Genomic DNA, 15,112 nt, shown 5'->3' on the forward strand with positions numbered 1-15,112 from the left:
AAAGTAAATTTTATACTAGCAATTGCTCTTTGCTAAACAAGCCTCCTACTTGCTTTAAAGTGAATTTTATTTCAACAGACTTGAAATGAGATCGCCAATTTAAATATTTGAATGTGTACATAAGGCAGCCTCTAATGCAGTTTGCTGTTAAAGCTGCCTTTCTATTTGAGGCATTAAATAGTTGGCTCAATTTTTAAGCTTCCATGTGCTTTGTTTGCAGTAAGAGGCACAGAAATCAATTTAGCAATTGGCTCAAAACCCTTTAAAAGCTTATGTGTGAATGCGCTCTCACCTGGATATTAGAGTTGGCCTGAGCAGGGTATTCACATCAGATTGTTGTCAGTTTTGTTGCAAATTCAACACTTTTTTTGAGGGGGCGGTGGGGGGGAGCTCATTGCCTATGCTGGGGCTGGTGACTTGGTCCTGCCCTGGGATGAGAACCAGATCTGGTTAATTCATTCGTGCCTAGGGAAATTGCATTGGAGGCCAGTGGATTTTTCTTGTTTCAGTGCAGTCACAGTGAGCACTCAACGTAGAGTTCAGGCACCTCCGGGACACATTGCTGCCCTTCGTTTGTTTTGAAGAAAATGTTACACAATAGGAATGATCAGATAAAGAAAACATTCTACTCACAAGGCGGTTCCCTTGGAGAGGTGTCTACTGTCAGTAACTTAATTAAGCCTCTTTCCTGTCCTGTCATTCATAAAACCACCACCGTGCAACATTTGTGATCCTCATTCATAAGATTTGCACTGGAGGGTGGCAGGAAACTCAAAGTGAGCGCGACAAGTATTATTGAATGACGAATTGTATAGCAGGCCATGCTTGTAGAAAAGGGTGAAAGGGGCAGTTTAGCAAGAATGAGAAATTGCATTTATTGCAAACTGGTGCTCAGTGTGTGATACACCCAAAGATATGAGAGAAAGATTGTGGAGGTTTTTTACCAAAGTCGCAGGTGGGTTTTGAAGAATTAAAAGTAGTGTATTTTCTTGCTGCCTTTGTCCCCTTTCATTTTTCTTTCTCCCACTGTTAGCTTGTGTCATCGATAGTGGGCTGTTAATCCACTGAAGAAATTCAAAGAGTCCTCTTTTAACCTGCTTTGCACTCCAGCTCATTGAGAGAAATGGGTTTCCATTGAGTCTGCGTCCTGGCACTTTAGGAAGACAAGGGGCTGTCAGTGCACAAAGCACTTAAATTGTCAATTTATTGTGCTCGTTTTTCTAATCTCATTTTATTTTCCTGTTGCCAGACAAGAATTTATGTGCCAAGTCAAACAACAGTAGGAAATTAAAATGGCACAGACCTGGCAGAGTGGGAGCTTTTTTTTGGTAAATAAAATTGTTTCTGAATCAAAGAACTCTTGTTCGCAATGGGAAAGGAGGCTGCAATTTATTATTGGCAATTGTTTTCCATTAAAAGTTTATTCAGATAAAAAAATTGGATAGATTGCAGCGATTGGTTCTTATTCTGCTCATACTTAGATTAGCTGTCCTGGCCTTGTGCAGCTGATTTGAGAGTTGAGTTCAGTGTTGAAAGCTGTCTAGGCCCTAAGCTCTGGAATTCCCTCCCTTAATCTCTCTGCCTTTCCTCCTTTAAGGTATTCCATAAAAAGTACCTCTTTGACCAAGCTTTTGGTCATCTGCCCTAATATCACCTTATGTGGCTTGGTGTCTCGTTTTGCTTTATGCGCTCCTGTGAAGCGTCTTGGGATGTTAAAAGTGCTATATAAATATAAGTTGTAACTGACATAAAAACAGAAAATGCTGAAATACTCAGCAGGTCTGGCAGCATCTGTGAAGAGAGAAACAGCGTTAATGTTTCACGTCGATGACCTTTGTTCAATAGAAGGGAGCAATGCAGAACTGGTAGGGGACTTGCATCTCCTAAACCCTATGGAGGAAATGGTTCTCCGCATCTTGGGGCCAGCTACGACAGAGCCTGTGGTATCCAGCATTACAGAAAGCATTGAGGATGATGGTATGTTCATACCTTATGCCCCTTCTCAACTCCCAGCTCACCCTTCTGTTGTAATCTGGCATGATGAGCAAGCTGCAGATGGTGTGACCATGGACCTCTTGATTTCCTTCCCACCATGCTTCCCTCACCCCAAACTTCCCCTTTATGATTTCCTGCCTTCAGTCACCCAAGAACAATCACCCATCCAGTCACAGAAGAGAGCGACAGCACAGCACTTATGAAGGGCCCTGTCACTAGATCTGATACTTGCAGCCACCAGCTAAAATACTGGCACTGCGCATACTTAAGAGGCAAGTCTAGAGTTGGGATAAGCACATGGTGCATCACCTGGCATGAATGGGCTGCAGTCAGGCCGAGGGGAGAGGATAGTTTTTTTTAACGAGCTCACTGGAGGGTGAGGTCACAGAGAGTTCTGCTACAAGGGACTCGGATGAAGACCTCGATAGGGCAGCATACAGGATGATGTAGGATGCTGATGATGTTGATCAGGATGCACACGGGATGTTGGGTGCATTGGCTGGCCTGCCAGATAGCCTCCTGTCACTGCTAAGGAGCATGGTGAAGTTCAGCTCCAACTTGACGGAATCGCTGCAACTGCAGCTCCTATACCTGTTGCTGTCTTTATGTAGACAGGTCACCAACTCCTCTGCTCTCCCTGCAAGGAAGCAGAAACACCCCTTGTCAAATCCAGAAACACACCAAAGCACCTCCAAATATACTCCACACTACTTCTGAAGTGATTTATGACTTTAACCCCTTATAGGGACTAAACCAAATCAGGAGTACATCCCTATGAATCTCCTTTAATTAAGTTCAAACCAGACAAAGTTTTATAGACACTTATTTGGGTCCAAAGAATTGAACTAGCTTTCTCTCAAAGAAAGAAAACTAACAGAGAAAATGACCTTCTTTCGGATAGCCTATTTTTAATATTATGGCTAAGTCGTAAATATCCCAGATATTATAAGGGTCTGGGAAACTCTCTTCAATACGTATCTCTCCACTTAAAGAGACACAGAGAGACGGTTCTTGTAGTTGTATACAGAGTACTATATGAGATGATTTATTAACTTTCATATATTTATTAAAGAATTTAACATGCAATACACTTTTAAGTGGATAAGTATATCACAATATCAAATATTACTAAGAGATGTAACACATAATCTTTTTTCTAACATAGAATCTAAAAGTTTAACCCTGCTAATGTTACAGCAAAATATCTTAGAATATCCATCAAAATTTAAAGTAAACTTTTACCTTAAATTCTCCGAGTAAGCCATGGGATGAGAAGTATTGTTCAGGAATTCAACACTTCTAATTTTTGCTTCAGAACTTCTCATGTTTATACTGTTTCTAAGGTATCATCTGACCTTTTAGTATATAGGTATTACCTTTCTGTGTGTGTTTTTCCTGCTTTTAAGATCTATATTTGGTGGTATCATTAACTAACATCTCCACTCAATGTTTTGCTGGAATTCCCCTGCTCTTGAAGTTGTGAGCATTTATCTGGTCAAAATGTTTATAATTGGCTTTACTTGACATCTGTTTTTGTAAGCACTTTGCTAATTTATTATTTTATATATCTATAATTCAGTTTTATGATAGGTTGAACCCTCTTTGTGGGTCAATCTACCTACATTTACCAACACCATCAATTAATTAAATTTATGGCTACCTTTTACTGATGTCACACAGGACATTTCAATGTGTGTTAATCCTCCAATTCCCTGGCAACAGAAACACTGAAATGAATTTCCCAACTTAAAAGTTGTTTCTGGTTCACATTCTATTGTAACAGGGACCTTGAAAGACCTTGAAATTTCCAACTCTACCTTCTTAAAAGGGAATCTCAGTGAGTCTTGAAAACTCACCATTTATTCAATCTCTAATTCTAAAAGGTATAATATATTAACCATATCTAAATTCTACCTAATTAAGCCTATTATACCAATATTCCATAACACTTCCAGGGCCTTTGCAATGGAAGAAGTTATTCAAAATTCCCTTTGCTGCAAATTGGGTGCCTGGCCCCTTAAATAACGCTAGTGCTGAGTCCCTCTTGCAACTGAATACATGATATTTGAGGAGTGACAAGTGAATATGTTGAATGAACCTACGTGGTCCAAGTTTGCAAATACAGCAGTAATCAACCAGTAGCGCTGAGTGGCGTCAAGACAGCACCAGTTCAGAGGACACCTGCCCGAGCGCCCTTCTGAGCATGGGGTTCCGCACCGGAAGCAGCTGAGGGCACAGTTGGAAGGCCTCCATAGTGCTGCCTCCGGCAGAATGCCTCGCCCATGATGTCAAGTATCACACATGAAGAGCGGACAGTTGGGTGAGGTGCCAGACAGCAGCTGGGATGTATGGAACCCTACATGAGGAGAGGGGCAAATTAGGAGGTGGGTAGGGAGCAGGGGATAGGGTGAGTATTTGAGAAGCTGTTTCTAGTTTCCTGCTTCTCAGTTCCATTGACTGCTCTCGGTTTGCTTCATTTTTTTCTTTCATTCTTGGCTTAGGTTTCTAGGGGTTTAATTTTATTTTCCATGGTTCTACAGTTTCAACTTTTAAGCAGATTTTGCTGACAGTTTTTAAACAGAAGTCTATCTACCCATTTAATCCTTGTTAATCTGGTCCCCTTCTGCTTGTTTCTGTTTGCAGTGTGGATTGAGTTACATGCAGTAGGAACACTGAAATCCCAAAATCAGAAGAATGCACCCCATCCCCCCCAAATACAGATCTCCTCTTAAAATACATTTACATGCTGCTGTGGATATCCATTTTGTTTGGAATTGTGCCCGGAATTTTTCTGTATTTTTTATCAGCGCCTATGTTTATACTCAGAGAAGATGGCAGAGCTGTTCCCTGAGCAGCTTGATTGTACTGCACAGTGACACATGAGCAATTTTGTCACCTTCATATGATACCCTCATATCAAGCTTGCATACATAGAGAAAGAAATCTCTGAAACTCTTTAGTTGTCAGACTCACTCATTTTACCACTGATCTAATTGAATTCAATATGTGAGCTGTGATATTAATGAAGATAGGTTTGCGCCTCTGACTGCACTCACTGTGAGCTTCTGATCAGGAGGAGGTGCCTCACAGAGTTGGGAGATTTTAAACGGAGGAAAAGAGGGCAAATTGGAAAGGGAATCATTGCAGACTGCTGTCACACACTTACCTCACAACTACTGGAAGCCTGGAAGTAGGCCATTTGTGTCCTTTACTGATCAGGAAATGTTGTCGAGGGTAATGCAACCTAAAGAAAGGGGTAAAGAATAATTCCAAAGAAGGGGCCTACATGAAGGAGGCGTTTTTCAACTCCATTGTAAATTGGGTGTGCTTCGTCCAGTGACGTCGGTGGGAGGCCTAATGAATTTTCAGCATCAACTCTCTTTAGAATTGAGTAGGAGAGCTGCCAGCACTAATCATGCTGTTTCTGAGTAGTCATTTGAGAGGGTAGGAAATCTTGTGGGGCAAACATTGAGCATGGGCTTGCAGCAGCACTTTAAAGGGGAGGGCTGGAAAGACTGGGGGTTCGTGCAGGGAGGTATTCAACAGAGCAGCTTATCACACTGTCGGAGAAGTTTAAAAAGAACACCCAGCAGCCAAGGAGTTGAAGTTAAGGCAGACGTAAAGATCAAAACTCCCAAGGAAAAATGAGTATCGGACCATCTTCCAGCTTTCCGTTACTACAGCCAATCATCCCTTTAAGTAACATTGAAAATGGCCGCCTCCTAATCCCGACTGCACTTCATTTTTGGGCCGTTTGAGCAGTGGCTGCATTGATTGAGGTGAAAATCACGTCAGGGTACTAAATGTGTCACTTGACCCCTATTTCAATACTTTAATTAGGCCCGGACTCATTTCTGGCAGGAACACCAGCCGCCTAAATCGAGGTCCTGCTGAAGATTAGAACAGGAGGACAGACCTCCAGCAGTACGTCAGTATTTTTTTTCTTGCAATTTTTCTCCTGCTATCACCTGGTTTGCAGGCATAAATCATTCCTGTAATCTGGTATTTTATTAAAATTACTCTTCAGATGTCTCAAGTACATCTGTGTCCCAAGCGTCCTTTCATCACTTGTCATATCAGCTCTCCATTGGATGTGGGGGACTCTTCTGTAACAACACAGAGAGGTTTGTTTAGTTTATCTAGTACTCACATTTTAAAATTGGTACAGAGTGGAAGGAGCTATCAACCCAGTGGCTAATATAAACCTGTTGATTTCCTCCTTTCCCTTTTGGCGGCAGAAGAGATGCTCATTTTCCTGGGTCTTGGGGACAGCCCCTGGGTTTTTGCTGGCTCCACTTCTGCCCATTGCCTGACAGCATACTGTGCCTGGGGAAGTGTAACTGAGTGAGATTGGCATTGGGAGGAGGATGTCACACTGCTTACCAAAAACCAATGTCTCTAAAGGTTTTCAGCTAAACATGGGAATGTGGCTTAGATCAGTGGTAGAATCCTCACCACTGAGTCAGGAGATTGTGGGTTCAAACCCCAACCCACAGACCACTGCCTAATCTAGGCTATTTCAGTGCAGAGCTGAGGGAGTGTTTCACTCTTGGAGGTGCCATTTTAAGAATAAGACAATAAACTAAGACCCCATCTGTCTATTCAGGTGGAAGAGATCATGTGGTACTATTTAAAGAAAAACCAGGACTTCTCTCTGACTTGGTCAACATGTAACCTTCAACCAGCATTGCTAAAATCAGTTCATTTATCTCAGTGCTGCTGTTGGGACCTTGTTGTGCACAAATTGACTGTTGTGTTTGTCTACATTAAGTTATGAAAGTGATTTTGTTTTTTGTTAAAGACATTTTTAAAAAGGAATTTATAGTTAAGCTGAAAAATGTTGCATCAGTAATGTTGGATCAGTTTTTTAATCAAGAGGACACTGAGGGAGCTGGATTGGCAACAGTGTTGTTGGTTGGCACATGACTTGGGTTGGAGATGGAGCAGAAACCCTGGTAACAGGGGCAGAAATGTGACAAGCGCTTCTTTGATTGGACAAGCCCACTAGTAGCAGAGCACCTGGATGGGCAGAAAAACTGGCAAGCTTTCTGGTTGTTGATCAGCGTGTGTTTTACCTTCTGGAAGAAGAGACCAGATTCTTACTGAATGTTTAAAAAGTCAAGTCTGCTGCAGAAGAAGGAGAGAATGCCAAGGAAGACCACAACCCAACTTACTTTCCAGCAATTCCGTAAAAGATTCTGAGAGGTCCATTGTGTTAATTCATTGTGTTTCCTGTATTTGAAGAAAGCCAGCGAAAAAACATTCTCAATGCTCCTGAAAAGAATTGTTCTGGAAGATTCTAGTGACCTGTCTACATGTACTCAGAAGTTAGGCTGTATGCCAGTTTGGAACAAAATATCTCATATGCTTTTTCCTTCAAGAACGAGCCAAGTAGTTAACCCAAATGCTTTTATGTCTGTAACAGGGCTCTGATGCAAAAATCCCTTTTTATTTTTTTCAGTTAACCGGTATACATACATGTATGTGTGTGTGAGTGAGAGATGCTGAGGTAAAAAAGGGGACTTTAAAATGTAATATTGGAACTTTAAAAATTTGATCTGTATATTTATGTTTTGCTTCATTACTAGTTAAGACTTGTTTTCCTTCCTTACTGGTTATGACTTGTTTTATAATAAACTGATAATTTTGTTGTTCAGTAAAGAAACCTGGTTAGTGTGTTCTATACTGGGAAAAATAGAGTATATGATTAACCATATTATTAAGTGGGAAAATTTTAAAATAGATGGTGACCTGTGGAGAAGTGGGACTGAATTAACAGTGCACTCCTCCCGCCTTGGTCGTAACAATATCAACAGTGATTGCACTTCAAAAGTAGTTCATTGACTGTGAAGTACTTTGGGATGTCCTGAGGACATGAAAGGCGTGATATAAATGCAAATTCTTTCTAAGTCTGTGAAGCATTGATGTAAATCGTGGCATGCAACTTTCATCTTTGTCATTCTTATGTTGGAATATCTTAGATCAAATAAGCATGATATCCAAGTTAGGGTGTTGCAAAAGGAGGCAGAAAGGCACTCCAAACTATTAGTGCATTGGTTTCTCAAGGGAAACGCAAACATACATCACCCCTTTCTAATACTAACCTGAGAAAAGGATAAAGCTGTCTGATCACTTTGATCAGCCTCCATTAGCTGCAGAGGTAGTGTGTGTATCTTTTCTGCATGATCGAGCTGTGGATTTAAGTGATTCTGCTACCTGTTGCTTTGAAATCTTTCTGTCAGATTGATGAATGAGGTGTTTTGGTAAATTAGTTCAGCTGAACTTTTCAGATCCTGTGTTCACATCAGCTACAGCCTGGGCAGCATGTGGTGCTGAGAGCTTTACTTTGTACTGGGTCCCCTCCCTCTGATTTTACTCCTCTTGTCTTCTGAAAATACTGACTCAACAACAACTGGCATTTCTGTGGCACTTATATGCGGAAATAAACATCCTAAGGCACTTTACCGAGTCAGGTGGTAAAAATGGATGGCGAGCCAAAGATAAAGTTATTGGGAGGGGGAATGTTATCAAAAAACTTGGTCAAAGAGATGGATTTTAATGAGCATCTTAAAGGAGGAGAAGGAGGAGGAGGGGCAGAAAGGTTTAGAGAAGAAATTCCAGAGCGTAGCTGAAGACATACAATGACGGGAGGGATATGCCCAAGAAACCGGAGTCAGTGAAATGGAAAGTTTGTTGGTGGGGGTGGTGCAGTGTGGGAGGAGGTGTGCAGTACAGCAGCATCGGAAAGGACAAGGTCATAAAGGGATTTAAACACAAGAGTGGAAATTTTAAATTGGAGGCATTCAGGGCCCAGGGACTGATGTAGGTTAGCAAGGACTGAGGGATAGTTGAGTGAGGTTTGCTGCAGCATAGGATAGGAGCACCATATTTTTAGATCAGGTGAGGTTTCTAATGGGTGGAGAATGGGAGGCTGAGAGGACATAATTGCAGCTGCAAGTGGCAAAGACATGGTTGAAGGTTTTGGCAGTAGATGGGCTGAAGAGGTGTAGGCAAGCAATGTTAGTGTTGAAAGTAGGTGGTCTTTCTGATGCAGAGCATATGAGGTCGGAAACTGAGCTCAGAACTGAATAGAACATTGAGGTTGTGAACAATTTGGCTGGGTGATGAGGGAGATGGAATTGATAGCTAGGATACTGAATTTGCAGTGGGGCTGAAGATGATTTTGGTCATACCACTGTTTAGCTAGAAGGGAAAGACTGGATGTCGAACAAACAATTTGACAAGCAGAGGAAGTGGCGGAGTTGAGACAGGTGGAGTGTTAGAGCTGGGTGTCAACGGCATACATGAGGAAGCCGACCCTATGTCTGTGGATAATGCCACCAAGGAACAGTATGTAGATAGAGAAGAGGAGGGCACCAAAAATAGGTCATTGAGGGATTCTGGAGGTAACAGTGCAGTGACAGGAAAAGAAGTCATTACCAGAAATGCTCTGGCTACAATTGGATAGGTCAGGATGGAAGCCACTGAGTTGGACAACAGAGGACAAATGTTGGAGGAGGAATAATATCCTGTGGTGCTTGTCACAGAGGATGTTATTTGTGACTTTGATATGGGTCATTTCTGCGGTGGTGATTAGAGAGCTTCAAACAGCAAGTGGCTAGAAAGATGAGCATGGATTTGTGATGTGATAACAGACAACCATACAGTTGTGTTACAAAACCAGTGCATGTGTGTATGTGTGTCAGCTTGACAGCACATTCAGCTGGTAGCCCTCTCACCTCTGAGTCTCAGTCAGAAGATTGAGGGTTCATGCTCTACTTCAGGATTGGAACCCCTTAATGCCATATTGAAGGACAGTCGCAGTGTCAGGAATGGCACCCTTCAGGTGAGATGTTGAACTGAGGTCTTAGCTGCCTATTCAGATGGTTCATCTGGGTGACATAGATCCGATGGCAGTATTGTTACGAGTGCTTCCATTTCTTTGTTAAATTTTTAAGTTTTGTGGTTTAAAACTGAAAACGAGTCTATAGGTATTTTCGTTTACAAGGATCACTGAGAGGTCTGTACTGGAAGGCACCTGTCTTCAAATAATTACTCATCAGGGGTTGTTTTTGACTTGGGAAAGATATTTACAGAGAAGTGACAGGTCAAGATTTTTAGGGGTCAGGAGGCTTGACTCATGTGACACTGTTTTTGGTTTCGCTTTGGACAGTGAGTTGGAATATGGACAATGGTTTAAAAAGACAGTTGAGAAAACTTGCCAAGAGAACAACACCCAGCTCAGTCTGTTCCAGCTGTTTGAAAAAGCCTGCCAGTTTTCCATCTCTTGCAAAGCTGAGAAGCAACTGTAAGAAACTGCCTGAAACTCCTGTTGCTGCAGTTTTTCCTGGTAAGCCTGCCCAAACTGATCTTCAACATCACCTGACAAGAACTGTTCTAGGAAGATCCCAGTGACAGCAGTCTATAGATATTTGGGGCACCAAACCAAAAAGGACTTCTAACATCTTTTTATACCTTTTTTTCTTCAAGAATTATCAAGTATTTTGGCCAACGTATTTTTTTTTAGTGTTTTTGATACTAGAGCTCTAAAGAATAAATCTATTTTTTTCAGTTCACTAGTGTATGTGTGTATGTGAGGGGATAAGGTAAAAAAGGAGCTTTTATATTTCGATCTGTGTGTTTATGCTTTGTTTCATTACTGGTTAAGACTTGTTTTATAATAAACTAATAATTTTCCTGTTTATTAAAGAAACCTGGTTGGTGTGTTTTATTCTGGGATAAAAATAGAGTCTATGATTGACTGTATCGGTATGTGGGAAAAAAATTAAATATATGTTGTGACCTGTGGAGAAGTGAACCAGAATAATCAGTGCTCTCCTCCCAGCTCGGTTGTAACAGAATTCAGAGGAGAGCAGGTAACATTCTTCCCTCACCCGTACCACCAAAGCAGATTGGGATCTTGCTGTGATCAAAATGGCTGCCCCATTTACCTACATATCAGCAGTCTCTGCACATCAACAATATTACAAACCATTGTATGTGAAGTTCTGCTGCAAGATGCAACAAGATGCTATGTAAATACAAATCCCTGACTTCACCCTAACCCACCTGGCAGGAATGGGATGGTTTTGGGATGGAAACCCAATTTTATACCCCCCCCACCCCCCCACCCCCCCCCCGATTCTGCCCTGTTCCTGCCAAACCGGTTAGGTTAAAAGGGGACTCAAGTCTTTTTCTTTCTTTCAATTGGGGAAATATTATTGGAGCAATTTATACAGTCTTCTTTGGCCTCCTTGTCTCGAGAGACAATGGGTAAGCGCCTGGAGGTGGTCAGTGGTGTGTGGAGCAGCGCCTGGAGTGGCTATAAAGGCCAATTCTAGAGTGACAGGCTCTTCCACAGGTGCTGCAGAAAAATTTGTTTGTCGGGGCTGTTACACAGTTGGCTCTCTCCTTGCCCCTCTGTCTTTTTTCCTGCCAACTGCTAAGTCTCTTCGACTCGCCACACTTTAGCCCCGCCTTTATGGCTGCCCGCCAGCTCTGGCAAACGCTGGCAACTGACTCCCATGACTTGTGATCAATGTCACAGGACTTCATGTCGCGTTTGCAGACGTCTTTAAAGCGAAGACATGGACGGGCGGTGGGTCTGATACCAGTGGCAAGCTCGCTGTACAATGTGTCTTTGGGGATCCTGCCATCTTGCATGCGGCTCACATGGCCAAGCCATCTCAAGCGCCGCTGACTCAGTAGTGTGTATAAGCTGGGGATGTTGGCCACCTCGAGGACTTCTGTGTTGGAGATACGGTCCTGCCACCTGATGCCAAGTATTCTCCGGAGGCAGCGAAGATGGAATGAATTGAGACGTCGCTCTTGGCTGACATACGTTGTCCAGGCCTCGCTGCCAGAGAGCAAGGTACTGAGGACATAGGCTTGATAGACTCGGACTTTTGTGTTCCGTGTCAGTGCGCCATTTATATTTATACAGTGGTTTTATAAAATCAGGCCAGAAGTCCCTCTTACTTATGTACAAGAACAAAAAGAATTCTTAATCCAGGTGTAACACTTAAAGTCAATAAGTTTGATTCAAGGGTAGTATTTACTCTTTATTCCCCGTTATTTGGGTATGTTTTTATTATTTTCTTCCCTTCCACCTCTTGGTTGCCCCTCCTCTTCCCTCTCCCAAAAAAATGCTCTACCCATTGGGAGGCAGCCAACCTCCATAGATGACTCTGCCAATTCCACAATCTCTGACAACTCTACGGCCAGCCATTAAGAAGTGGTCTAGGGTAACTGTTCGCACGTGTCTTCAGTCTCATAGAGGGAGGAGGGACCAGCTCTGACAGCTGGTATACTGGTACAACTCATATCAGAAGTTCATTGTGTGGAGTGTCATGAGTTGAACCTACCTCCTACTAGCCAATGGCATTATCTGTAAATATTGTTAATCCAATATTTTCTGTGCCTGTCTGGAATAAAAGATGCTGTTTTCACATTGGTGTTGTCCTGGCACACTAACAATGCAATTATTGAGGTGGAGCGTGGGTAGGGAGTACCTTAAAAACTCAAGCATTTGTCTAGCTAAGCTGTGAGAAACGTATGTCAAAGAATTACACAGTCTGCATTGTGCTAAGAATGACATTGCTCTGCAACTGTGAACTACTGACCTTTATCCCAGATTTCCAGCTGCTTTGAATCAAGATGCACAATGTAAATATGAATTTACTCAGTTAGATCACAGCAGAAACTTAGCCTCCTGTCAGCTTAAGAAGGACCAGCTGAATTCCAAATTAAGTTGAATTCTACATTATACTACAAGTTGCTTTCTTGCTCCCTCCCACTTCGGCTAGCTTCGTATGCGAGTGACATGTGAGTGGCACATGGTGATTTAATGCAGTATGGCACATGTCCTGGTTCAAAGCAGGAGTGAATATAAACATTCAGATCAAAATCAGTTCCTATCAACAGACTCAAACTGATATCCATCTGCAGATTTCTCAATGGGCATGTAAATGTAAAGCTTGCTGAACTTTATGGGGTATTGTGCTTCTGTCTCCTCAGGCCTCCTGCCTTGACTGGCAGCCCTGTCTTCTCCGACATCTCCCTCATCAGGCTCTCTCCTCATCGCAATCCAGCGGGCGCAGGGGAGTCTCCTTTCAGCCCACCACATCCTTATGTTAACCCCCACATGGAACATTACCTGAGGACCATGCATGGCAGCCCCACGCTCTCCATGATCTCAGCTGCAAGAGGCCTGAGTCCAGCTGATGGTAAGTTTTGCTGTTTTCTTTTCCCAAGTAACTTTACCAACAACAACTTGTGTTTATATAGTGCCGTTAATGTAGTAAAAAGTCCCAAGGAGCTTCACAGGAGCATTATCAAACAAAATTTGACACCAAGCCACAAAAGGAGATATTAGGGCAGATGAGCAAAAGCTTAGTTTTAAGGAGCCTCTTAAAGGAGGAAAGAGAGGTAGAGGTTTATAGAAGAAATTCTACTGCTGAGGGCCTTGGCAGCTGAAGGCATGGCCAATAGTGGATGCTCATAAAAGGGGATGCTCAAGGAGCCAGAATTGGAGGAGTGCAGATATTTGGAGGGTTGTAGGGTTGGAGGAGATTACAGAGATAGGGAGTGATAAGGACATGGATGGATTTGAAAACAAAGGTGATATTTTTAAAATTGAGGAGTTGCCTAATAGGGAGTCATTGAGCACAGATGGGCGATCAGGACTTGGTGCGAGTTAGGACACAGACAGCAAAGTTTTGGATGACCTCGAGTTTATGCAGGGTAGAGCATGGGAGGCTAGCCAGGAGTGCGCTGCATTAGTCTAGAGGTAACAAAGGCATGTGTGAGGGTTTCAGCAACAGATGAACTAGGGCAGGGACAGAGTCGAGCAATGTTAATGACTTCTCAAGATGTCATCTCCAAGATATAAAGTACATGCATTATAAAAGGCAGCATCTTGTGCTGTTTATAAACCTGCTTTTAATTTTACCTGTCTGATATGAGTTAAAGCCATTGATGATCTCTGACATTTGTCCTGTTTTCAAATATGAGCTCCTCACTTTGCATAGTAATAAGGAGCAAACAGCAAATGCAGAGCTATATTCTCTGAGTAAAGCTTATGAAAAATCCTTTTCCTAAATAATCGTTAGAAAGCAAGGATAGTAAAAGACTTCTCTTTTAAGTTCTCACACACAGGAGAATTGAATGGCGGAGCAGGATTGAGGGGCCGAATGTCCTATTTATGATCTTATAATCTTAGAATTTACCCCATTGAGCATAAGGCAAGATTGAATAATCTCATTGGATTGTAATTATAATAAAATGGAATGGCAAACCAGAAACTCCCAAAATGTTAACTTAAAGCCAGTATTGTTTTACTATACAGAGATGCAAAGTTGATATTCTTATGTAATTGAAGACTATTATTGTACTTGCAGACTAGATGCTAATGATAGACAGTTCGCAGAATTGCATGTTTGGCTGTGCTGAGTAGAAAATAATTTAGCATTTATTCATGAAGGCTGCTGTGCTTCAGGAGAGAAAGTGACGTTTAACCCCTTGAATACTAAGTGTTCGGTGTAACGTTCAAATGTTTATCTGTAAATTTATTTTTTAAAGTTTCTAGTGCTAATAATTGTCCTATTGACAATGCAACTGCGGGGTTAAATCATTATCTATGTCTACACAATTAGACTGTGATTAGTCAGTCAGCAATGTAAGGGTTAAGATTGTGTTACCACATCAAGAGGAATGAACCAGGCGTACCGGAACTCGCGAGCTTTTCTAAGTGAGTGAAAACATTGGAGTCCTGTTGTATCTTGTTAAGAGGTAGGAGTTCTATAGGAAAGCTGCTGCCCCTCAGGGGCTAACAATTTGCTCCATATCTAAACTAGATTCTAGACTAGATACTGATGGGATGCAATAAACAATATGCCTTTAACTAGTAAGTTTTTAAAAAGTATACATATTGTGTGCATGCACAAGTGAGTGTATTAGACCATACCTGAGAGAGTGTGTGAGTGCACATATGTGTATGAGTATGGATGTGACTGCACACATTTCAGTGAATGAGTATGCTTTCATTGATTTTGAAGATTAAAAATCCCCTTGTTGAAATTCGATTTGGAGTTTCCATGATTCCAGTGTTCCTATCTTT

General features: G+C 42.0%; 1 protein-coding gene across 3 annotated transcripts in view; it reads left to right on the forward strand.

The window, feature by feature from the left end:
- The window catches only part of gli2a (GLI family zinc finger 2a), a 407,587-nt gene that overhangs the window by 313,100 nt on the left and 79,375 nt on the right, over positions 1 to 15,112 (forward strand). For all 3 annotated transcript variants that reach the window (XM_068034894.1, XM_068034893.1, XM_068034896.1), the window contains one exon: positions 13,012 to 13,220. In XM_068034894.1, the coding sequence (XP_067890995.1) occupies positions 13,012 to 13,220 (209 nt within the window). The remainder of the gene's footprint in view (positions 1 to 13,011; positions 13,221 to 15,112) is intronic.

This window comes from Heterodontus francisci, chromosome 7 (genome assembly GCF_036365525.1).
Source record: "Heterodontus francisci isolate sHetFra1 chromosome 7, sHetFra1.hap1, whole genome shotgun sequence".
NCBI classification, from domain to species: Eukaryota; Metazoa; Chordata; class Chondrichthyes; order Heterodontiformes; family Heterodontidae; genus Heterodontus; species Heterodontus francisci.